This window comes from Bos mutus, chromosome 14 (assembly GCF_027580195.1).
Source record: "Bos mutus isolate GX-2022 chromosome 14, NWIPB_WYAK_1.1, whole genome shotgun sequence".
Lineage (NCBI taxonomy): Eukaryota > Metazoa > Chordata > Mammalia > Artiodactyla > Bovidae > Bos > Bos mutus.
The window spans coordinates 15806689-15833092 of NC_091630.1; the positions used below are offsets into that span (position 1 = coordinate 15806689).

The window sequence follows — 26404 nt, forward strand, 5'->3', positions numbered from 1 at the left end:
ATTTCTTCATAAAACTATGTATGTTCAACTTATAAATGTTTATTCATTGGTGTCATTTGATTAATGAACAATCTGTTCCACTATAAGAAATTGTAAGTGACTCCTATTAGTTCTATGAGGAAAAGGACTGTACCTTTTTGCCCACTGCTGATTCCAGTGCCTGACCTATGGTAGATGTTCAGAGAATATTTATTAAATGAATAAGTGAATGAGTTAATGAACAGTGAGGTTAACACTTTTTCACATAATTAATTGATGTGCAAAAGAAAGGAAATAAATATCTGAGCTGAAGTTAAAGAAATAGATGATGGGTAACCAACAGAGAAACAGACAAAACTAACAGAGAAACCAACAGAGAAAACTAGTACAATCAGAAAGTGGTTTTTTGAGACTTAGTAAAATTGATGAATCAGTAGCCAGACTGGTCAGGGGGGAGAAAAGAGAGAAGACACAAATTTCTAGCATCAGGAATGAGAGAGTGGATATCACTATAGATCCTATAAACATTGAAAGGATAATAAGAGAAATTAATGAACAAATTTATGCCAGTAACTTCAAACAAATTCCTTGAAAGACTCAAACTACTCATATTTTCTTTTCCGTTATGGTTTATTATAGGGTACTGAATATGGTTCCCTGCGTATACAGCAGGGCCTGTTGTGTATCCTTTCTATAGACAATAGTTTGCATCTGCTAACCGCAAACTTCCAACGCCATCCTCCCCTGCACTCCCTGCCCCCTGGCAACCACAAGTCTGTTCTCTGTGTCTCTGAGTCTTTTTGTTTCACAGATAGGTTCCCTGTGTCATACTTAAAATTCCACATATAAAGTGATACATGGTTTTTGTCTTTCTCTTTCTGGCTTCACTTAATATGATAATCTGTAGATCCATCTATGTAACTGCAAATGGCATTATTTCACTCTTTTTTATGGCCAAGTAATATTCCACTGTGTGTATATATACCGCATCTTTATTCATTCATCTGTCAATGGACATGTAGATTGTTTCCATGTCTTGGCTATTGTAAATAGTGCTGCTATGAACTTTGGAGTGCATGTATCTCTTTGAAATACAGTTTCTTTTGGATATGTGTCCAGGAGTGGGATTGCTGGATCCTGTGGCAACTTTATTTTTAGTCTTTTTAGAAAACTTCATATTGTTTTCCATAGTGGCCACATCAATTTACATTCTCACCAACAGTGTAAGAGGATTCCCTTTTCTCCACACCCTCTCCGGCATTTGTTATTTGTAGACTTTTTAATGGTGGCCCTTCTGGCCAGTGTGAGGTGGTACCTCATTATAGTTTTGACTTCCATTTCTCTAATAATTAATGATGTTGATCATCTGTATGTCTTCTTTGGAGAAATGTCTATCTGCCTGTATCCATGCTAAGTCGCTTCAGTAGTGTCCAACTCTTGTCCATGGGATTCTCCAGGCAAGAATACTGGAGTTGGTGGCCGTGCCCTCCTCCAGAGACTCTTTCCGACCTAGGGATCAAACCTGCATCTCTTATGTCTCCTATATTGGCAGGCGAGTTCTTTACCACTAGCACCACCCAGGAAGCCCCTGATTTGGGTCTTCTGCCAATTTTTTAATTGGGTTGTTTGTTTTTTGTTATTGAGTTGTGTGAGCTGTTTGTATATTTTGGAAATTAAGCCCTTGTTGGTCGCATCATTTGCAAATATTTTTTTTCTCCCAGTCCATAGGTTTTCTTTTAATTTTGTTTATGGCTTCCTTTGCTGTGCAAAAGTTTATAAGTTTGATTCAGTCAGTCAGTCAGTTCAGTTGCTTGCGACCCCATGAATCGCAGCACGCCAGGCCTCCCTGTCCATCACCAACTCCCAGAGTTCACTGAGACGTCCATTGAGTCAGTGATGCCATCCAGCCATCTCATCCTCTGTCGTCCCCTTCTCCTCCTGCCCCCAATCCCTCCCAGCATCAGAGTCTTTTCCAACGAGTCAACTCTTCCCATGAGGTGGCCAAAGTACTGGAGTTTCAGCTTTAGCATCATTCCTTCCAATGAACACCCAGGACTGATCTCCTTTTGAATGGACTGGTTGGATCTCCTTGCAGTCCAAGGGACTCTCAAGAGTCTTCTCCAACACCACAGTTCAAAAGCATCAATTCTTTGGTGCTCAGCTTTCTTCACAGTCCAACTCTCACCATTTATTCATATTTGCTTTTGTGTCTGTTGTCTTGGGAGATTGACATTGATATGATTTACGTCAGAGACTGTTTTGCCTATCTTATCTTCTAGAAATTTTATGGTCTCATGTCTTGTATTTAAGTCTTTAAGCTAGTTTTGAGTTTATTATTGTGTATCATGTAAGGATATGTTCTAACTGCATTGATTTACATGTGGCTGTCCAACTTTCCGAACACCACTTGCTGAAGAGACTGTCTTTCCCCCATTGTATGTATAGTCTTACCTCTTTTGTCCATAGGTATGCATATTTATTTCTGGGCTATCTATTCTGTTTCATTGACTCATATGTCTGTTTTTGTGCTAATACCAGGCTGATTTCTTAAAAATATTTTGTTTTAATTAATTTATTTCTTTGGCTACGCTGGGTCTTATTTGCAGCACATGGGATCTTGAGCTTTGTTGCAGCATATGGGACCTTTAGTTGTAGCATGCAGGATCTTTAGCTGTGGCATGCGATCTTTAGTTGCAGCATGTAGGATCTAGTTCCCTGATCAGGGATTGTACCCAGGCCCTGTGGATTGGGAGAGCAGGGTCTTAACTGCTTGACCACCAGGAGAGTTCCCCATACTGTTTTGATTATGGTAGCTTTATAGTTATTTTCTGAAGTCTTATGTCTTCTGCTTTGTTCTTTTCCCTCAGGATTGCTTAGGAATCTTTATACTTCCATATAAATTTTAGGTTTATTTGTTCCAGTTCTGTGAAAAATATCATGAGTAATTTGGTGGGGATCATATTAAATCTGTAAATTGCTTTTAGTAGTATGGCTATCTTAACAATATTAATTCTTCTAATCCAATAAAAATAGGATATTTTTTCATTTCTTTAAATCATCTTCAGTTTCCTGTAACAATGTTTTATAGTTCTCAGCATATAAATCTCCCACCTCCTTGGTCAGGTTTATTCTAAGTATTTTTATCTTTTTTTGATGAAATTCCTTTTTAAAAAAGGAATTGCCTTTTTCCTTTCCCTTTCTGACATTTCATTGTTACTGTAAAGAAATAAAACCAGTTTCTATATGTTAATCTTGTATCCTACTACCTTGCTGAACTTGTTTATCAGTTCTGTTAGTTTTTGTGTGGAGTTTTTAGGTTTTTAAATATATGGTATTATGTTATCTGCATATAATGACAATTTTGCCTCTTCCCTTCCAATTTGGATACTTTTTATTTATTTTTCTTTCCTGGTAGCTGCAGCTAGGACTTCCAGTACTATGTTCAATAGAAGTGGTGAGAATGGGCATTCTTGTCTAGTTCCAGATATTAGTGGGGAGGTTTTCCACTTTTCACCATTGAGTACTATGTCAGCTGTGGGTTTGTCATAAATAGCCTCTATAATCACTTTGGTAAGAGTTTTTAATCGTGAATGAATGTTGAATTTCATCAAGTGCTTTTTCTGCATCTGTTGAGATGATCATGTGATTTTTTACTTTCCTTTGTTGATGTGGTGTATCATATTGATTGATTTGTGTGTGCCGAGCCATCCTTGTGACTCTGAGATGAATCCAACTTGGTCGTGGTGTATAATCTTTTTTACATGTTGTTGGATTCACAAACTTCTAAAATGAACTCAAGAAGAAATAGATCATCTGAATAGGCCTCTCTCTAGTAAAAGAAATTGAACTTATAAACCTTTCCACAAAGAAAATTCCAGGGCTAGCTGACTTAACTGGTAAGTTCTACCAATTTATACCATTTGAGGAAGAACTAATGCCAGTTTCATATAAATTTTTCCAGAAAATGGGAGAGAAAGGATCATTCTTCAATGTATTCTCTAAGGCCTGCAGGATACCAAACCCAGAAAGGGACATTATAAGAAAAGAAAATGACACAAATATCCTTCATGAAATACATGCAAAAGATCTTTGTTTTTAGCAAATTCCACAATATATGAAAAGGATAATACTTCCTGAGATTTATCCCAGGAATTCAAGGATGATTTAACATTCAAAGCTTGATTAATGAAATTTAAAACATTAACATACAAAAAGTAGAAACTGTATGATCCAATTCAGTATATACAGAAAGAGCACTGGGCAAGACCTGACACTCATTTATGCTTAAAAAAAAAAAAAAAAAAAAAAACCTCTCAGCAAGCTAGGCTTGAAGAGAATTGCCTCAGTCTGATCAGTGCATCAGTGAAAAAATTATCCGCTAACGTCGTGCTGACTGATGAAAGACTGAATGCTTTCCTTATTAGATGAGGAGTAAAACAGGATACCCACTCTCACCACTTCTATTTAGCACAGCCTGTAAGGTTCTGAGGGCTTCCCTTGTGGCTCAGTTGGTAAAGAATCCACCTGTAATGCGGGAGACCTGGGTTGGATCCCTGGGTTGGGAAGATCCCCTGGAGAAGGGAAAGGCGACCCTTGCCAGTATTCTGGCCTGGAGAATTCCATGGACTGTATAGTCCATGGGTCGCAAAGAGTTGGACACAACTGAGCAACTAAGCTTCTAACCATTGTAATAAGGAAGTGAAAAGGAAAGGAAGAAATGAAATCTAGATTGGAAAGGAAGAGCTAAAACCATCTTGATTATGGTAACTGTAAGTATAGCACTTTCCTGAGTTCTACTGAGAGGAACTGGTTGTGGGTACCCCCAGGATTGTAGGTGGCTTTGCAGAAGTGAAGGTAGGCTGGGCACCCCCCTGAAAACTGGTGTCTGAAGTAAGGGCAGTCTTGTTGGGGACCTTACACTTTACCTTGTGAGACTGGATGTTAACTGTAGGTAGTTAGTGTCAGAACTGAATTAAATTACAGGGCTCTAAATTGGTGTTGGAGAACTGCCTACAGAACACAGATTGAAGCAAATGAGCCTAACTGTAAATCAGGTTGTTGGCATAATCACCAAGAGAATTATTTTAAGTGATGGGCATGGAATATATTGACGTTACACTCCAAGTGGCAGATATCCAAAAAACAAAAGAGCTTTAACTGTTTCTAGCAGTCCTAGCATTAATAGAATTGTTATTCTTACTTTGAAAGTATACATATACACATATAAATATATGAAATGATAAGTGTATATAATGTTAATGTCCCTTTGTACCTATATTTTCAGTATAATGGAAAATAAACCCAAATGTAAAATCAAATGTTTTAAATTTTTTAAAAAATTTACTGAAGTATAGTTGATTTACAATATTGTGTTTAATTTCTGCTGTAGAGCAAGTGATTCAGCTATATGTATGTATGGCCTCGGTATTCTTTTCCACTGTGGTTTATCACAGGATATTGCATACAGTCCCCTGTGCTCCGCACCTGTTGTTTATCCATCCTACACATACTAGTTTGCATCTACTCATCCCAAACTCCCAATCCTTCCCTCCCCACCTCCCCTCTCCCTGGCACCCACAAGTCTGTTCGCTACACCTGTGAGTATGTTTCTGTTTCATAGATCTGTTCATTTCTGTTGTGCTTTAGATTCCACATATAAATGATATCCTATAGTATTTGTCTTTCTCTATCTGACTTACTTCACTTAATACAATAATCTCTAGATTCATCCATGTTGCTGCAAATGGCATTATTTTGTTCTTTTTATGGCTGAATAATATTCCATTATTTATATACCTATATACACCACCCCTTCTTTATCCATTCATCTGTCAATAGGCATTTAGGCTATTTCCATTCCATTTTAATTTAAATGGCCATAACAGACAACATGGTTTCTAGATTAAAGGAGGCTAAGCATACATGAAATTAAATATAATCCCTGACACTTTAGTATATTCCATACTAGAGGGTAAAAAATTCTGTAAAGAATATTATTAGATCAGCTGAGAAGACTAAAATGTGGATGGTAGATTAAATAAAAGTCTTGTATAAATGTAAATTTATGAAGTTATGGCTACACTGTGGTTATATCACTGGCAAATAGATGGGGAAACAGTGGAAACAGTGTCAGACTTTATTTTTCTGGACTCCAAAATCACTGCAGATGGTGATTGCAGCCATGAAATTAAAAGACGCTTACTCCTTGGAGGGAAAGTTATGACCAACCTAGACAGCATATTCAAAAGCAGAGACATTACTTTGTCAACAAAGGTCCATCTAGTCAAGGCTGTGGTTTTTCCAGTAGTCATGTATGGATGTGAGAGTTGGACTGTGAAGAAAGCTGAGTGCCAAAGAATTGATGCTTTTGAACTGTGGTGTTGGAGAAGACTCTTGAGAGTCCCTTGGACTGCAAGGAGATCCAACCAGTCCATCCTAAAGGAGATCAGTGCTGGGTGTTCACTGGAAGGACTGATGTTGAAGCTGAAACTCCAGTACTTTGGCCACCTGATGAGAAGAGCTGACTCATTGGAAAAGATCCTGATTCTGGGAAAGATTGAGGGCAAGAGGAGAAGGGGATGACAGGATGAAATGGTTGGATGGCATCACTGACTCAATGGACATGGGTTTGGGTGGACTTCGGGAGTTGGTGATGTACAGGGAGGCCTAGTGTGCTGCAGTTCATGGGGTCACACAGAGTCGGACATGACTGAGTGACTGAACTGATACTGAACTGATACCTACTCTTAGGAAGTACAAGCTGTGTTTAAGGGAAAAGGGTGGCAATATGTATAGCTTTGGAGAAGGAAATGGCAACCCACTCCAGTATTCTTGCCTGGAAAATTCCATGGACAGAGGAGCCTCGTGGGCTACAGTCCACAGGGTCGCAAAGAGTTGGGCACGACTGAGCGACTAAACAAGTGTAATTTTAAACTGAGTAAGTGTATAGCTTACTCTCAAATAATTCAGAGATGAACAAATGATAAAGCAAATGGGGTAAATATGAACAATAGGTGAATGTGGATAGAGAGTCGCAGGTGCTTCTTTTACCTGTCTGCTGGTATTTTTATGTTTGTAACTTTTGTAAATTTAAAATCATTTCCAAATAAGAAAGTTTTTAAAAAATACTTTATAGATGATTGTGTATTGCAGTTATATGTTTAAAGAATTCCAGTCTTTTAAGGATACATTATGAAATATTTATGGACAAAATGATATAACATCTGGGGTTTAGCTTCAAGTTATATGGCATCTTCACATGGGATATAGGAGTATACATATCCCATGTAGGTTGATTGGTTTGCTGTAGATTTGCTGTAGATTGATTCTCTTGAAGCCAAGTGATATACATGTGGATTTATTATACTATTCTGTTCTTTTTTTTTCAATGTTTAAAATTTTCCTTGACTTTAAATTGGGAAGAGTTGGCATCCGCTCAATATTTTTCCCTTTGAGAATACTGTGCACTTTTCTCTTAATCATTTTGTTTCCTTTGGTATAGGGTGGGATAAATCATTTATACCAAATGCTTCATTATGAAAATGATATATGTAGTTCATATGTTCCTTGAAACAATGAAAACCCTCATTGAAACAGAAAAACTTCTCTTAAGACCCCATCAGTGGCCACTTATTTCAAGTAATTTTAGACAATACATTCAAGTTTCAGACCCATCAGTAGAAGAGTCCCATTCCATATCTACAAAATACTTACACAATAATATGTCATTATTAAAAATTCCATGTGACCTTTTTTTTCTATTTTGGTTTAAATTAATGTGTACCTGGGCTTCTCTGGTGGCTCAGTGGTAAAGGATCTGCCTGCCTGGGTTTGATCCCTAGGTCAGAAAGATCCCCTGGAGGAGGAAATGGCAACCACTCCAGTATTCTTGCTTGGATAATCCCATGGACAGAGGACCTTGTGGGCTATAGTCCATGAGGTCACCAAAGAGTCGGATACAACTTAGTGACTAAAACAACAACACTATATACCTAGAGCTGTGAAATCTTGATATGATTTAAGTGCAGATGAGGCCAATAATGTAACAGGGAGGAATTTTGCCTCAAAGGATGCCTTTCACTTTCAGGCCTTCTTTTTTCCAGGGTTTGATCTCGTATACTGCTTGGCTAAGTGTTTCACTCAGTTAAGTGATTTGAAGTCATCGTTTTAGTTGCATGCCTTCTGTAAAACATTCAGTGAGGCTCCCTCTTCCCAGCCTGCAGCACAACGAACAACGCTTACATTTTGGTGGCTCTGACATGAACCAGGACAAGGAAAGCCTCTTCACAAGGCATAAACATCTTGTAATACGTCAAGAAAGTCCTCTTCTGGGAGGCCATATCCCTAAACACAGAAATAGCTTCATTGAGAGATCCCTCGATGGCCTGAGTGTTTTGAGTGTTTGAGGTCATAGGAATATATCTGTTTAGGGAAAGTTAAGATTGTGAGTCCTTTGGTTTTCCTATGCTAGATTTCCAGTTTGGTTCATCATTATGATTTTTCTTTCTTTGCAGAGATAGACTACTGTGCCTCACCTAACCATGGATGCCAGCATGAGTGTGTTAACACAGATGATTCCTATGCCTGCCGCTGCCTGAAAGGCTTTACCCTGAATCCCGATCAGAAGACCTGCAGAAGTAAGTTGCACCGCATATGGAAGAGGGGCTTGTTCCACAGATGGCCCCGCTGGCTTTCGTTTTTCTTGCAGATCTCTAGCAGGTGTGCTTGTTCTCAGCATTTGTGCTCGCTGACATCATTCTGCCCCTTATTTTACCTTTTGTCTCTCCTGATCCTGTGATGGGGGTGATTTTTAGCCAGTGCATAGACTGGGTTTGCCCACTGTTTTCCTTTAGTGAAGTCAAGGCACCAGCTGAAGCTCTCGCCTATCTGAAATGAGGACGCATGCCCCCACCTCCTTACCCTCACAACATGTATTTGGGACTTAGAGAAAGAAAAGGCTGGGTCCAGAGTTGGAGGGAAAAGGAGCTGGTTTCTTCCTGTTCTACCCGATGAGACACTTTTTAAATTTAATGTTTACTTTTATTTATTTGAGTGTGCCGGGTCTTAGTTGCAGCATGCCGGATTTTTGATCTTTGTTGCAGCATGCGGGATCTTTAGCTGTGGCATGTGGCATCTAGTACCTTACCGGGATGGAGCCCAGGCTCCCTGCATTGGGTGCTCAGAGTCTTAGCCGCTGGACCACAAGGGAGGTCTCAAGATGAGACCCTTGAGGGTCTCTAAGAAGGGAGACATTGTATCTTTCCTTGATATAAAGGAAGAACAAAAATTGGAGACTCTGGGGCATCCTCGCAGCATTGGAGAGGTGCCTGGTGTCAGCAGGGTGATATTAAGGATGTGCTGAGTGGCTCAGATGGTGTCCTCTGGCACCTCAGAGGGCTTGATGGGGGGTCTAAAGCATGAACCTCCAGCGGGATCTCTTTAAGTGACCTGTCCCTGAGAGACCCCCTGGAATGGAAGGTCTACAAGGACAGTGATTCTTCTCTTTTTCTCACTCGTGAATCCTCAACACCTCAAGTATTCAGCACATGCTAGTGTGACACAATATTCAGTGAGTGAATGAATGAGAGAGTACATGGATCTCTAGATTTATCATCCTGGAGAAATAGCAACTATCATCTGAATTAATCTTGTTAGAAAGGTGGCTTTTGTAAGGCACACAAGTTGTGATTTTTTTCAAAAAGCATTCCCAAAGTTAGGCCACAGATACGCACACTGAACTGTCCCCATTCTCCCGACTGTTGACTCACAGAACTCTCTGGAACTCCCACTGAGGGACATATCCCTCATCCCCTTCTTCCTAGTGGTGGGTGCAGCAGTGTTCTGCAGCACAGGACTGGATTTTCAAAAGGCTGAACACATATTGTTTTTTGAAAAGCACCGTGGGCTACTGAATGGAATCCACAAGCCGCAGCCTGCCCACAGCACATGTGACTCACGTGCTCACTCTACTACATGTGAGACCTTGTAGGGTGGTTAAAGGTGGCAGAGCCCATAATTTGCAGCTGAGTCTCTCTTACAAAAGAGAATTCCCTCCACCTTGCCTGGATGCAAACTCTGGCGACGTACAGGCATCAGATGGGAATTTTAACTGGGAGGTTCAGAATGTGAAAACAATTAGATAGACTATTTTCCATCAGACCACACATGCCTTCAGCCGTGGGAGAGGCCAGCCCGGCCGCTCCTGTCTGTGCTATGTACACCTTTTTCTCGGGGCGAGTGTGTCAGTGGCTGGCTACCCCCAGGGAAAAATCACTCACCAGTGGGACTCAGTTGTGGACCTAGACCTCTTCCATGGGGGAAAATTCGATCTGCTCCAACTCAGTCACTGGAGTTGCAGGCTTCACTGTGTGTTGCTAGTGAAGGGAGGAGGAAGTGAGCTGGGCACGTGGCCATCGGTGGAGGGGAACTGGCTTGAAGCTCTGCATCACTTACAGTCATCTGAGATTCCCTTGCCCTCTGCCCCACCCTCCACATCCTGCCTGGAGAGGCACTTGGAATAAGAGAAGGGTCCAAGGCAGTGCTTGCATCGTTATCAAGGGAGGAGGGAGGCCAAGAACAGAAGGATAAGTGGAGAGGAAGTGACCATTTGGAAGCAGTGTGACCACCACAAATTAGCCTGGAGACAGGCCTGTCTCCAGCCCAGTCAGGCCTGTCTCCAGCCCAGAGTCCTTAACACTCATGCATATATATTCAGGGATAGCTCCATTTCCTCTTCAGCCAGGTGCCCTAGTTTTTCATCCAAGAAAAATGGAATTTGTTTCTTAAAACCCAATGTCCTCATCAGCCCTTCTCCCAACATCCTGCCTCGTCGTTACTTTTTCCATTGTCTTTGCTGCAAACCCAGCCCTCCACTGCCGAGATCCCTCTGAGAGCCACCCCTGCCCTGATGTGTGCATGCTGGCGATTATGGCAGACAGCTGCTAATGGAAAGTGAGCGCTCCGTGCCTCTCTGGAGCATTCCGTGGGATCAGGAAGCAGAGAACTGGGGTTTAAAATCTGGGCTTGGTTGTTAGGAGCCTGAGGATCCTCAGAGTGTTAAAGATCTCGAGCTCAGAGTACAGCCATTTACATTTAATGGGCGGGTGATGGATGTGGGCTGTTTGCAAATCTAATAAGAAATCTATTTTTCAATGGAATTTGATGTCATCCAATTAAACTGGAGGTGGGGGGTGCAGGATTCAAGACACAATCCTACTGAAGAAAACAGTCTTGGCCTGGATTTGTTCTTTCTCCTCATCCAGGCATAATTTCTTTTTCTGGAAAGTGCTGTCATCGACTTAAAGCATAAATTATTGAGGCAAGGATGCAGAACACAGAGCCCAGGACTGACTGTCTAGGTGGGGACCCCAGGGTGGAGTCAGAGGTGGGTGGGACTCCAGGATTGCTCACGCTGGCCCCGAGGCTGGCCCCCTGCCCAGCCCCCTGCCCCTACTGAAGGCATCACACTCTAAACAGCAGGGTACAGGGTGCACAGGTTGAACTGAGTACGGGGGGCAAGTCTTGGCAGTGTCACCCATCCTGGCCATGTGACCTTGGACAGACTGCTTTGCTTCTCCGAACCTCCATTTCCTAAACCAAAGGAACATGACTTTCTGCTTTAACATTTTGTAGCCTGTCCCATCTTTCTAAAACTTACGCTCTGTGCCACTCAGTTGGCATGACAGTCTGCAGTGACCTATCTCTGATCTCTCATGTTTTTATGTCTTACCTTTTCAGTGAGGTCTCCAGCTCCTTTTTGAGGAGCCTTTTAGTTAGTGCCATTTAGTTGCTGACAGCCCAGCCGTCTCATCTCGCAGGGGTTACTGGACACTCTGGGCTTTGCCAGATAAACCCACACCCAAGCCGGGCCCACGTGTGGCTCATCACAGTTAATGAGCAGACTGGACCAGACGTGGGGGGCATGGTGCGTACCCAGTGAATGCTGAGTGAAGGAATAAGTAACTTACATACGTGTGATGAACTGTGATTCGAGCACGTAAAGAAGACAGAGCTCTACAGGCCAACCTCTGTGGCAAGGAGCCATCAGAGAAGAGGCATTTTGGAACTGCTGTTTTCCAGATAGCTGAGTGCTAACCTTTTAAAGAATCGTCATGTTTTTAAATTGTTTATTTATTTGTTTTTGACTGTGCTGTGTCTCTTTTTGCTGCAGGGGTTGGGGGGCTTTCTCTGGTTGTGGCCAGCCGGGGCTACTCTCTAGTGGTGCTCGAGCTTCCCATTGCGGGGGCTTCTCTTGTGGCAGAGCATGGGCTCTAGAGCTTGTGGGCTTCGGTGGCCGTGGCACATGGTGGGATCAGTAGTTGCGGCTCCCAGGCTCTAGAGCGCAGGCTCAGTAGTTGTGGCCCACAGGCTTAGTTGCTCCACGGCACATGGGATCCTTGTGGACCAAGGAGCGAACCCGTGTCCCCTGCCTTGGCAGGGGGATGGACTCTTTGCCACTGATTCACCAGGGAAACCCCCAAAATCTTCGTGTTTTTGAATTTAATTAGAGTATGTAAATCTTTCTTAAAGATAGTGTTAGCCCTTTAAAAGTTGCGGTAAAATATACAGAATAAGGGGCTTCCTGGGTGACTCAGTGATAAAGAATGTGGCTGCAATGCAAGAGATGTGGCTTCGATCCCTAGGTTGGGAAGATCCCCTGGAGGAGGGCATGGGAACTCAACTCCAGTATTCTTGCCTGGAGAATCCCATGGACAGAGGAGGCGGGCGGGCTACAATCCACAGGGTCACAAAGAGTTGGACACGACTGAAGTGACTGCCCACAGAACAAAAGTTACCACTGTAACCATTTTTAAGTGCACAGTTTGGGCTTCCCTAATAGCTCAGTTGGTAAAGAATCTGCCTGCAATGCAGGAGACCCCAGTTCGATTCCTGGGTCAGGAAGATCCTCTGGAGAAGGGATAGGCTACCCAGTCCAGTATTTTTGGGCTTCCCTGGTGGCTCAGATGGTAGAGAATCCGCCTGCAATGCAGGAGACCTGGGTTGGAACCCTGGGTTGGGAAGATCCCCTGGAGAAGGGAACAGCTACCCACTCCAGTATTCTGGCCTGGAGAATGCCATGGACTGTATAGTCCATAGGGTCGCAAAGAGTCAGACACGACTGAGAGACTTTCACTTCACATCACTTCACTTCAGTGGCATTAAGTACATTTTTGTTGTTACACAACCATCCTCACCATCCAGCTCCAGAACTTTATCTCCCCAAACGGAAACTCTGCACTGATTAAACAGTAACTCCCTATCCCTCTCTCCCCCAGTCCCGGCAACCACCATTCTATTTTCCATCTCTATGACTACCTACTCTGCTGCTGCTGCTGCTGCTGCTAAGTCACTTCAGTCGTGTCCGACTCTGTGCGACCCCATAGACGGCAGCCCATCAGCCTCCCCCATCCCTGGGATTCTCCAGGCAAGAACACTGGAGTGGGTTGCCATTTCCTTCTCCAATGCATGAAAGTGAAAAGTGAAAGTGAAGTCGCTCAGTCGTATCCGACTCTTAGCGACCCCATGGACTGCAGCCCACCAGGCTCCTCCGCCCATGGGATTTTCCAGGCAAGAGTACTGGAGTGGGGTGCCATCGCCTTCTCTTCTACCTACTCTAGGTACCTCATATAAGTGGAATCTTACAAGATTTGTCCTTCTGTGACTGGCTCATTTTACTTACCATAAGGCTCATTCCACATCAGAATTTCCTTCCTTTTTGAGGCTGAATAATATTCCACATTCTGTATTTGCCACATTTTGCTGATCCATTCAGTAGACACTTGGGTTGCTTCCACCTTTGGGTCATTGTGAATAAAGATGCTGTGAACATAGATATTTTCAAGGCCCTGCTTTCTGCTCTCTTGGGTGTAAACCCAGAAGTGGAATTGCTGGATCACGTGTAATTCTAGGTTTAATTTTTTTTGAGGAACCTCCATACTGTTTTCCATAGTGGCTGAATGCTGGCTTTTTAGAGCAGCACTTACTGAAGATAATTTTACTTTTCTCTGACTTTTCTCTTACTTTTCTCTGGTGTGATGGAGAGATTCCTGCAGGTCCTGCACTACGTGGCCCAGTCTTTGGGGCCCTTTGTGTTCTGTGTCTCTTTACTTGGCTTTTTGTCTCTGTCTGTGGCCGGTGTTTTATTGCTAGGTCTATTTTCCTTCATCTCATTCCTTGTTTTCTGACATTCACGTCTGTCTCACACAGGTGAGGCTGTTGATGAACAGATAACTGCACACAGCTAACAATAGTCTGCCTCTCCTCGTGCAGAAGGGGTGAAGTACAGAGAACATGCCCAGGGCCTGTGGCTCGTGGTGGCATCTCTTCTCTCAGGCCAGCCCCTGCAGGTCATGGGAGTTATCTCAGTCTGCTCAGTCTGCAGCCACTTCTTCTCTGCGCATGGAAAGTTCCATCCAGCAGTCATGTGGGAGGGCACATCACGGACCCTTTACGTGATGGTCTGAGGTCCTTTGAGTATGGGTTTCGTTTCATTTCTTTTCATACATCTTTGTCTTCTCAGGAAGAGACATCTTTCCTAGGGGCTGCAATAAATTCTTCTGTCTCATTGGCAAGAACTAGGCATCTTCCCACCTCTAGACCAATTCCTGGCAAAGGAGAACATGCTTGCCAGGCTGGCTTATACCACTCATGACTCATGCCTTTGGGGTCAGGGTTCTGGTTTCAGGAAGACAGGGTAATGCTTATTGGCAAGGCAACCAACAGTGTCTGCCACATCCTCGGGAAAAAGAACAATGCAGCTAAATGGCCCCAGTTCAGCCCCTGAGGTCGGTGACCAGTCTAACAAAGGCCGTCCACAAGCTCGTTTTATCTCCCTCTATAGTTCTTCGACTCCTCCATTACTTTCTCTGTATGTGGGGGGAGGTGGGGGTAGGGGTGACCCAGCATGTGGTTTTAGCATTTTCTACCAGAAAATGAAACTGCTAATTGACTGCTGGTGGTGATGCTGCCGATGTCTGCCGGCAGAAATGCAGCTTGGATGGGGGTGAATAGGGCCGAGCTGTAACAACCTGGGCCAGCATCAGAGATGCGTCTTCTCCCGTTTCTTGATTACGGATGGTGTCACGCTCTCACCCAGAGCCCGGTGGAGCTTTGGATCCTTCTTAATGTAATTGCCTGTTCCTGCCTCTCCTAAATCGCTGGGTATCTTGCAAGATCAGCTGCTGTTTATTCTGCCTTGTGCCGTCCCATGCCGTTGTCAGATGTCACTGCGGGCAGCAGCTCCATACACGCTTTGAGCCCTAGTAATCAGGTTCACTGGAAGAAGAGACTGAATTTTCCCAGCGTTTCCATCATTCTTGGGAGGAGATGGGCTGGGAACTGTGGCGCTCAACCCATTTCCCCAGCGTTTTGGCCATCTATTGAGGAAGAGACCCCTGCTGGTGAGCGCAGAGGGACACACCCCCAGGTGCCAGGTTCTCCCAAACAAGCTCGTGCAGAACAGGAGCTGCTGTCTGTGTCCCGTGGAGCACCTTCCTTACTGAATATTTACTGGGAGGGGCCAACCTCAGCCCTGGGAGAAGCCCCAAGCCTGAAGGAGTGTTTGCCCTTTCTCCCTTCAGGGATCAACTACTGCGCGCTGAACAAGCCGGGCTGTGAGCACGAATGCATCAACACGGAGGAGGGCTACTACTGCCGCTGCCGCCGGGGCTACACTCTGGACCCCAACGGCAAGACCTGCAGCCGTGAGTGTACCCGGGTCAGGGGCTCATGGGAGGGCCAGGTTCACACCCAGGGCCTGGGGCTCACTAGCAGCCAGTCACTTCTGAAGCTCCTGGGTTTCCTATGAGCCTGATGGTCCAGCAGCCTTAACTTTCCTGGCCTCAGTTTCATCATCTGTAAAATGGGACTACTCATGCTGCCTGCCTCAGAGACTGGATTGTGAAGAGTGACAGAATCAGCACGCAGAAAACACTTAGAAAAATCCTGCTAGACACATAATAAAAGCCCAGTAAATATTAGCTAGGCCTCTCTGGTGGCTCAGATGGTAAGGAATCTACCTGCAATGCAGGAGTCCTGGGTTCAATCCCTGGGTCAGGAAGATCCCCTGGAGAAGGGAATGACTACCCACTCCAGTATTATTGCCTGGAGAATTCCATGGACAGAGGAGACTGGCGGGCTACAGTCCATGGGGTCGAAAAGAGTTGGACATGACTGAGTAACTAACACATGCACAAATATTAGCTAATATTATCATTTGCTCTTGAGAGCCTTGATTAAGTCAGACCAGCCTGATTTCATCCAAACTCTGCCTCATACTAGACATGTGACCCCAGGTAAGGTATTAAAGTTCTCCAAGCTTTGACTTTCCCATCCGTTTAAAAGAAGGGAAGATGATAACAGCATTAATTTCCTGGAGTTGTTAAGGGGAATCATGAGGACTATTTCAACCTCTTAGCACAGTGCTTGACACAAGGAAAACATACAATTAAAAATAAGAGCTCTTTGTTGCCACAGAGCCTGGGACAGGAACCAGAAAAGAGACAGACCTCAAAAGGCCCTTGGGCCACTGCAGACCTCATCTGAGGGCGAGCTGAGAAACATGCGACTTTTTATGAAGCATTGTCTTCATTTTCTTGTGTAAGGGGCGCAACACAACTCGGTCCGGTGACGTCAACGTGGAAACTTGCAGGATGTGCCAGCTGGATGGTTCCATCTCTTTTTTACGAGGCAGAGTCTCCACTGGTCCAAGCCAGCGGGGGTGGGGCGTGTGACATGGCGGGGGACGCCCTGACCCTGGGGGGTGCCAGCGAGGGGCTTGGTGACACGGCTGGCACAGAAGGGGTCCTTTGTGTGGCTTTCCACCCAGTGAGCTGCACATCTGCTCCAGCTTTGGGGACAGAGATAGATTGTGAGTGAGAACAGTACAGCTGTTCAGTATTTGGACCTTCCAGCGCCTGGAGGGGAAGTTTCACAGATGAAGTATTAGGTACAGAGCGGTCCTCGGGAAACCTCGTGCCCCTTTCCGTCTTCAGAGGAAACAGAGTCCTCGATCGGGCTTTCGAAGCATCAATCTTGGAAGTCAAAGCATTTTTGAACCAGAGAGTTGGCACTGCTCTGCACTTGCCTCTGGAAGTCTCTGAGTCCTTGTGAGAAGCCAGTGATGAACAAGGGTCCTTCCGCTCAACGAGGGAACACCCTGGTGAAGATGGATCTGTGTACAGTCTGTGTGCCTTCTCTTCCAGGAGTGTGGGGCCTGCCAGCTGACAGCTCTGACAGGCATCCCAGGGCAGGCTAGGCATGACCTGGACAAGCCCACCTAGAGCCCCAGGGCCCGTGACCTGCCTATCCCTCCCCGCACGCCTTGGAGCAGGAGAGATTGAGCCATCTTTTCTTTCTGGAATCTAGAAAGAAGGACCATCTAGTCAGCTTCAAGAAAGTATAAACCAAGCTATTTCTTCCTAGGAGTCCCCAGAGATAGCCTGGTAATCCTATTCTCCATGGGGGCTCAGGGAACCCACAGACCATCACAATAGGAAGCCCTTATGCGGGGCTTGCTCCATGCAGGCGTGGCTGGGATCACTTCCCAAGTACTCACTCACTTTATCTGCACCAGTTCCCAGTGAGGCATCAACATTCTTACCCCCATTTAAAGATGGGGAAACAAGCACAAGGGGATTAAGTTACGTTTCCCAGGATCACGTGACAGGTAAATGGTGAACTGAGATGTGAACAGAAGTCTCTGGCTCTTGAGATCTTGCGAATGTTTGCTGTAGGCACAGCCACGGGTGGAATGTTCCAGAAGGCACAGTCCCAGGTCCTGTGGGCGTCAAAGAGGCCCACCCCATGGCCCTGCACAAGGCCTTCAGTGTCTCTCCAGTCTCCTGGTGTGCGTTTTCTCCATCAAGGAAATCTGGGAGGCAGCCTGCAGGGCTGTCTGGTGGGAACCAGTTCACCGCAGCTGTGTGTCTGTTATCCTAGCTAGGCCAGCTGTGCAGGGCTCGGGTGCCAGGACTGGCCACACATGCAAGGCCTTGGCGTTGGTTTGTTTTCTGAATCTGGATGTCCTGGTTATGGAGGATAACAGCACTTTTTCTCTTTGAGATACAAAGGAACTATACAATTCTTTCTTCCCCAGCCATATACTTAGTAATGACAGGCATTCACAAAGTGATTATGTATGCCAGCCACTGTTCTGAGGGTTTTAGGTGAATCAACTCCTCCCACCATGTTCCTAGAAAAAAGCGAGCCTCAACCCCATTTCTCAAGTCATGAGATGCTGGCAGAGAGGCCAAATGACCGCCCAGCAAGCATCTCACAGCTGGGAAGCCGGTAGGGGGAGGTGGGATTTGAGCCCAAATAGTGTGGCCTGGAGCCCTCCCCAATCCTGAGACAAGGCTGTGAGCCGCAGGGAACCCGCGGGGTCCGCAGCTCCACCTTTCCGAGCCTGGTTCTCCTCTCTGTGCCACGGGGAGGGCCCCTTCTCGCACCGGTGCCCCGGGGGATTGCAGGTGATGCCCAGACCTGGCTCAGGTGCAGAGGGCTACTGTCATTACCACCTTGACCGGAGTCACATGCACCTTACTCCTCAAAGAAATAGGAAGTAAAACAAACCAGGCCAGTGGCACAGGGTGGAAGGAAACCATACACCTCTCTCTTTGGGGCATCAACGGAGTGAAGCTGCCAGGCAGCGGCTCCCCGGGGAGGTGGTTTTGTTCTCTGATGCCCTCCTGGCTTACTTCAGGGGCTTTCCCTGTGTGGTCGCCTGCAGGGGTGGATCACTGCGCCGAGCAGGACCACGGCTGTGAGCAGCTGTGTCTCAATACGGAGGACTCGTTCGTGTGCCAGTGTTCGGAAGGCTTCCTCATCAACGACGACCTCAAGACCTGCTCGCGTGAGTGCCCTTCGTGCTTCTCTTACAGAGAAGAGCTTTGCCACCGGCGTGGAGAACGTGACGGCCGTAGGGGATGGCGGGCCCCGCTCTGTCCTCTGCTCGTTGCTCCGGGGGAGATGGTGGGGCTGTCCCCTGGGGACCGCGCGCCTTCCCGGGGCAGGAGGAGGAGGGTTAGTGGGCCGCGCAGGTCCGTGATCTGATTCCCTGGCTGTGGGGTTTTGCAGGAGTGGATTACTGCTTGCTGAGCCGCCACGGTTGCGAGTACTCCTGCGTCAACACGGACAGATCCTTCGTCTGCGAGTGTCCCGAGGGACACGTGCTCCGCAGTGACGGCAAGACCTGTGCCAGTGAGTGTTGTGACGTCGGACGAGGGGGGCGCGGCACGGGCGATCGTGGGTGGGGTGCGCCGAGGACAGTGACCACGGGTGGGTCTCCGCCCCCGGGTTCGTGGCTGAACGTGTGCGAAAGCCCCCTCCCAGCGATGTCAGCCCTGGTGGCTGCCGCTTTCCTGCCCCAAGACAGCTTCTGCCTCTTCCGGCCTGGCCTGTGGTCATTTCGGAGCGGGCATGAGTTATAGTGAAGTAGATGCCTTCCTGACTGCGGACTTCCGGCGGCGCTGCACGCTCAACGCATGCTTTCTCTGGGCCGCAACCTCAGCGGAATCCTCACCTTCAGACTAAGTGAAAAGCCTAAAGTGACCAGCTGTTATGGGGTGGGTTCAGACTCTGGACTCTTGTGACTCCAAAGTCAGTTCTGCGAGAAGGGGAGGCTCCTGAGAACCCCGTCCCCTCCCCCAATCCGGATAATTTGGCAGCAGATTCCGGGGGGGGGGGGCGGGGAGGGGCGAGGTTGGCAGTGAGGTTTCCTGGGGACATATTTCCCGGCAGCTGGTCCCAATTCCTGTCTCCATTACTTTTTAAAAAAAGCTCCCAGATGTCCTCCTCTTCACTCAAGGAAGCTATGTTTTCTGCCCTGCAGTCCTGTTTCCAAGTGGACCAAGATAAAGACTTAAAAATGGTCATTTCGAGAGAAGGGGTCAGAAGTGGAGGAACAGAATTGCCATGTACCTTGCGGGTCCTGCTAGTCTTTCCAGTTATAGGACCAGGTTCCCTGACCACTGATACTACTGTGGTCACAACCTAACATGTCCACCTTTTTATGTCATCTGTTCACTTGGGCAGGTGCCCTGATTGCATAGCTGGGTGTGCCTCTCTAACTCCGCCGGCTGTGAGAAAAGGTTTCCCCCATTTGGGATGGAGTCTTGAGTTTTATGGCTTGCTTGTGGCTGCCTGCCCGGCTGTCCTGGCCAGCACAGGGAGGGGCTGGACATCAGGGTGCAGAAAGAGAGTGGGTGTGTCCAATTGCATGTACATTTGACTGCATGCCAAAGCCAGAAGCCTGCTTTTTAACGGATTTAATTCTAATCATCTTAGATTATCCATGCATTTCTTTGGACCTCCCCATTGCTGTGATAACCAAGAACTGACTATAAGATAATCGCAGGACGTCTAAGAAATTTTCATGACCCTTCCAAACAAATGCTACCCCTCCTCCTTACAATTGCGTGTCCCACTCCCTCCTTCCAGCCGCATCTGTTATGGCCACTGACACTTTCAAATGTCCATTTTCTCATTTATAGGGCTTGTAACTGATGATACAGTGATATTATCCATTTGAGTAAATGTGCAACAATGACATTAGAAGTGAATTTTGATATGTATTTGTTTATTATATATGGTGTGTCTACATGAGATGATCAGATGAGTTAGAGTTATCCTATCCTCAGGCAATGGTTGTAGTAGGAAATGGTGAAAGAAAGTGAAGTCACTCAGTTGTGTTCAATTCTTTGCAGCCCCATGGACCATAGCCTACCAGGCTCCTCCGTCCATGGGATTTTATAGGCAAGAGTACTGAAGTGGGTTGCCATTTCCTTCTCTAGGGGATCTTCCCAGCCCAGGGATCAAACCCGGGTCTCCCACACTGTAGGCAGACACTTTACCATCAGAGCCACCAGGGAAGTCAGGGCCCCCTGATAGCTCAGTTAGTAAAGGAAATGGTAACCCACTCTAACACCCTTGCCTGGGAAATCCCATGGACAGAGGAGCCTGGAGGGCTGTAGTCCATGGGGTTGCAGAGTCGGACATGACTGAGCACACACACAGGCAATGGTGGTATTTGTAAGAGATGCATTTTACCCGCCATCTGACACATATCTGTTGAGCTTGTCCCCTATTTGAAGCCTGTGTCTGCCCCGGGTTGATTCTGTCTAGCTGCCCTGTTCTGCAGTAATGTGCTGTGTTTTCAGTGTGGCCATAGTAAACTGGGGTTGGGAAGGTGTGTTTCCCAGCTCCGTCCCAGATCACAAAGAGCCTGACACCCTGACTGCATCTTTTTTGTAAATCATGCTGGGCTGTGGGTGGGGAGCCCGCTGGAGTTCAGCCAGGCCTGCTCAGCAGATGAGGGTGTCCTTGGCCCTTCATAAAGGCAGCCTCCACTTACCACCTTGATAGCAGGTGGCCTGAAGAACACTCTGCTCACTTTCTGGAAGGTTCTCTGAAGCACAAAGAGCAGGCGCAGTTTCCCAGGGCCCTGGAAGGAATGGACACTTATTCTCACACCCCTGCAGGCACCTTGGGCTGTCTGGCCTCTGGAGTGACGCCCACCCTCCCTTCCTCTTGGTCCCCTGACCCCTAAGCTGCGATCACCCCTTGGAGGGTTGTTCCACAACCCTGAAGGGGGTTGAGGTGGGGAGGGAAATCAGGGGATCTGTTCTGCAAGCTGCAGCTGAGAGGACTCGTCCCGTCTCTACCTCCTGGAAATTTCTGAAATAAACTTAGTGCAAGCGCATCTCAGCATCAGGAAAGACTCTCTAGTCTAGATGTGCGCGGAGCACACAGCCCACAGGCCTGCGAGCTTCTGGAGGTTAGAGACCCGGTCTTACTCAGAGACTGAGTTCCAGGCCTTGCCCACAGGAAATGCTCCATAAAGTTCAATGCATGTTGAGTGAACGGGCAGAGACCACCTGTGTTTTCATCCTGTGGCACCTGGCACAGGGTCCATCTTCTGTTCCGGATGCTTCAGTGGCCCTTGACTTGGCAGGTGGCAGATAACACCTTCCTCCACCTCCTGAGCCCCACCCAGGTCTTCTTCCCTGTTCCCTCCGGTTCTTCAAAGGAGGCAACTCCCCTCTTCTCTGAGCAGGGCCTGAACCTCCAGCCCAGCCTGTCTCCACTTAGGACAACCTCCATATCCCACCTCTGCTGGCAGAAACCCAGCCCAGGGCCAGCATCATCTCCATGGGGAAATTCCTGCCCTCCTGGCCTGCTGGGAGCAGCTCTGCTCCACCCACTGCAGTAAGACCCCATCAGGACCCTTCCCTGTGGCCATCTGTGCACAGATCTAGAATCAGCATGGCAGAGTAGAAAGAACACTGAACTAAGAGCCCAAAGATTGGGTTTAAATCTTGGGAGGGAACTGACCTCTCTGGATCTGACTACATGCATGCTAAGTTGCTAAAGTTGTGTCTGACTCTGTGACCCTCTGGATCATAGCCTGCCAGGCTTCTCTGTCCATGGGATTTTCCAGGCAAGAATACTGGAGTGGATTGCCATGTCCTCCTCCAGGGGATCTTCCTGACCCAGGGACCAAACCCACATTTCTCAGGTCTCTTGCCTGCATCTAACTGTTCACCTGTAAACTGGGAATGGTCATTTCTGCCTCTTTCTCAGGGTCACTTTGTGGCACAGGGAAAGACAGTCACTGAAGTGCTTGGGGAACTTGTAAAATTCCATAAACCTGAAGGTACTCTTGTTGAAATCTTACTTCCCACTGTTAGACGGCCCCACACTAGGAGAGGGCTGAGGTAGCGTCCTGCTTTGCTGCCTGAAGACCCACTCCTGGTAGGCCTGGCCTGCCCTCCTTGTGGAGACTGCCTGGGAGGAGTCAGGCTCAGGAGCCCGGGCACTACCTTCCTCTAGCATGTGGCGGGTGCTGATGCAGATCTGAGTGACAAGCATAGAGCACTGGGAATTTCAGCTGGGGATACTCCTACACTGGCCACCAGAGGTGGGTGGGCAAAGGCTTTTTCCTACCTGATGCCTCCCAGACTGACTTTGCAGGACGAAGCAACCCTGAGCAAGACAAGAGCAGTGTGTTATTGTATTCAGGCAGTCAACAAAAAATCCTGCATGCTTGGTGCCTTAGCAGCAGAAATGTAATTGTCTTGCAGTTCTGGAGGCTGGACATCCAAGATTAAGGCGCCAGTATGGTCAGCTCTGGTAAGAACCCTTCTCTGAACTTGCAGATGTCTGCCTTCCTGCTGTGTCCTCCCATCACACACAGATACACAGACACACACGTAGAGAATACGCTCTCTTGTAGTCTCTTTTTAGAAGGGCACTAATCCCATCATGGGGGTCCCACGCTCATAACCTCATCTAACCCTAATCACCTCCCAAAGGCCCCACATCCAAATACCAGCACATTGAGGGTTTGGGCTTCAACTCAGAATTTGAGGAGAACACAATTCAGTCCATCACAGAGACTGGAGAGAAAAGACCACTGTACCCTTTACCCTCGTGTATTCACATTAGAGATAGAAAGGAACAGAAGGAAACTTAGAGATCTTTTCTTTCTTTTGTGGCCTGGGGAGAAAACTGATGCCCCCCAAGCTGACCCTGGGGGTTGACGACAGAGTCAGGGCTAAGACTGGGGTCCCCTGACTTCAGAATCTCTTACCCAGGGTGACCTCTAAAAATACGTCTCAGTTGAGCTGCTTCTGGTTTGTCTGAGAAAAAAAAAACCTACAAAGAGTTAGCAAATGAATGGCTGCTGCTAGATTTATTATTTTTAAAAATGCCAGCAAATGGTGTAATTCTGTCTCTCAGCCTTGGTCACCCTCTTGGCAGGCGGCCACTGTGGCTTTCTCCCTCTGGGGTTGGGGTTGGGTTTAATAACCTCCTACGTGGAGCCCCAGACACAGGATTGCTGTCTGTCATCACCACAGAGGTGCGAGTCCTCGGAACACATTACCCCATGGTTGCTGCACCACAGCCCGTGCGTGAGTCACCAGATGTGGAATCCAGATGTGAGGAACAGACTGTATCAGTGTGTGGGGCTGTGAGACTCAGGCCCTAAAACCTGTGCTACGTCCTGAAGCGTCTGCTCGTCTTAATCGCAGACCCCCATCATGATAAGGCTTTAATTAATATGTAGACCTGCCTTCTGACATTTTTTTTTTTTTTAAAAGAGGATCCTTCTCTAAAGGGGAAATGTTTCATTCCTGCATCCTGAGATCTCTGCTAAGTCCCTACAGCCACGTCACATGAAGTGGTGGTTCCGTCTGTCCACTTTCGTCTCTGGATTCGAGTCTAGGTACTTCTGGTTCATTGCTGCTCAGCACCTACAGGCACTTCCTGTGGACCTGTGTTGTGCTGGTCATCTTGTGCTGACCCTGGGCCACTGTGGGGTTGATGCAAGTTCAGTTTCTGCCCTGAGAGAGTTTAAAATTTCTCAGGGAAGAAGGATATTAAGGATGGATATTCCATTCTGTGTGATGAGAGTCATCATGAGGGTAGGAGAGGTGTCACGGGCATCTGGCAGGGGGACCCTCACCTGGTCCAGAGGAAGTCTTCCTGAGAAAGAGGTGTTTGATCTGACCTTTAGAGACTGATGGAGGGAGCTATGCAGAGATGGAAGGTGTTATGGACTGAATATTTGCGCCTCCCCCCCCCCCCCGGCAAATTTATATGTTGAAAGCCTAACCATGGAAGGTGATGGTGTTAGGAGACAAGGCCGTTAGGAGGTGATTAGGTCGTGAGGATGGAGCCCGTATGAATGAGATCCCTGCCCACAGAACTCTCCAGTTTCTTCTGCCATGTAAGGATACAAGAAGTCTGTGACCTAGAAGAGGGCTCTTGCCCAACCTTGCTGGCATCCTGACCTCAGACTTCCAGCCTCCAGAACTGTGAGCAATACATTTCTGTTGTTTATAAGCTACTCAGTCTGAAGTGTTTTGTTAGAGCGGCCCCAAAGGGCTAAAATGGAGGGCGTGGTCTTCCTAAGCACAGGAAATAGAACATGCCAGCCAGGGTCCAGAGAGTGAACTGAAAGAAGCTGAGAGTACTGAGTACTTAGTAGTAAGTACCGAGTGCTGAATTGAGAGGGAGACTGGAGAGATGTGAGCCTGGAGGAGCACTGAGACAGACCAGTGCAGCACTTAGAGTTCATTATGCTATTTGGAGGTTTGGCTTCCCTTGAGAAAACTGTTTTAGTTTGCCTTCTGAGAATCTATCAGCCTATCTGAGCAGCCTCTGATGAGTCTGCTGGGCGAGGATGACCCCTGGACCAGGGATCACGGAGGCGACAGACCTGTGATCTAATCACACCTCTGCCCCCAGCACGGCTGAGACTAATCATCTTTGCAGGGTAAGGGGCCTTGGGAAAGTCACACCCACTCTGTGTCTTTCAGTTTCTGTGACTTTAAAGGAAGGTGTTGGATCAGTTCATCCCCAAGGTCCCTTCTAGCCCGAGAATGAGGGTAGAGGCTGGCAGAGTAAGGGCTCCATACACACTCACTGAATGAATGAACTCTTGTCGGAGTGCCCACCATTCTCCCCAGGCTGAAGGCCCCCCGTAATCGTGAGTCAGGGATGTTGGCTCTCTTTGCCTGTTAGGGAACCACTGACATGCTTTCCCAGCAGGGAGTAACCTTAGCTCGGCAGAGATGCTGATTCCAAGCTGGTTTCCAGACTTGGTGACTGAAAGGCAGCTGAAAGCCTGTGGTCAGGGAGTTAGCTGCAGCACAACTTTGGCCTTCTCTAATTTACCATTTGTGGTTCTTTAATTATGAGTGACAGGAATGTCCCTGATGTGCAGAAACTGGACGTTTTGCTGAACAAATGCGAATCGCACTCTGCAAGGCTGGAAGGAGGGAGAGAAAGGGGAGCCCAGCTGACCGTCACCATCCACACGGCGTGGGTTCTCATTTAAAACTCTCCTGATCCTTGGTTTTCAGAGTAGAAAGCTGAGGAAATGTTTCCTTTAACTCAGCAGGCATTTGCTGAGGGCCTGCTGTGGGGGCCAGGCATTAAGTTCGGAGCTGGGAGATCCAAGAGAGGAGGGCAGGTGCAGCCTGTGGTCCCCTGGAGGTCAGAGCCCGTGTGAGCGTGGTCCAGTGAGGAGGCAGGCATAGGTCCAGAGCAACCAGTAAGTGTTTGGTGATAGCTGTGATGCTGGGGTTTCCTATAGCTCAGACGGTAAAGAATCTGCCTGCAGTGCAGGAGACCTGGGTTTGATTCCCTGGGTCAGGAAGATCCCCTGGAGAAGGGAATGGCAACCCACTCAAGTGTTCTTGTCTGGAGAATCCCATGGATAGAGGAGCCTGGCGGGCTACAATCCACAGGGTCACAAAGAGTCAGACACGACTGAGTGACTAATACTACTACTGCTAGCTGTGACATTACCAGAGGGGGCAGGTGCCTGGGGCTGTGAGGCTCTGTGCAGGGAGGTCCCAGAAAACACCTAGAGGAGGTGGAGGCAGCAGACGATTGGCTGGGCAGAGCCCTGTAGGGGGCG

General features: G+C 47.1%; 1 protein-coding gene across 3 annotated transcripts in view; it reads left to right on the top strand.

Annotated features, from left to right (window-relative positions):
* The window catches only part of MATN2 (matrilin 2), a 173147-nt gene that overhangs the window by 124258 nt on the left and 22485 nt on the right, over positions 1-26404 (top strand). For all 3 annotated transcript variants that reach the window (XM_070383017.1, XM_070383018.1, XM_070383016.1), the window contains exons 7-10: positions 8493-8615; positions 15558-15680; positions 18707-18829; positions 19054-19176. In XM_070383017.1, coding sequence (XP_070239118.1) covers positions 8493-8615; positions 15558-15680; positions 18707-18829; positions 19054-19176 — 492 coding nt within the window. The remainder of the gene's footprint in view (positions 1-8492; positions 8616-15557; positions 15681-18706; positions 18830-19053; positions 19177-26404) is intronic.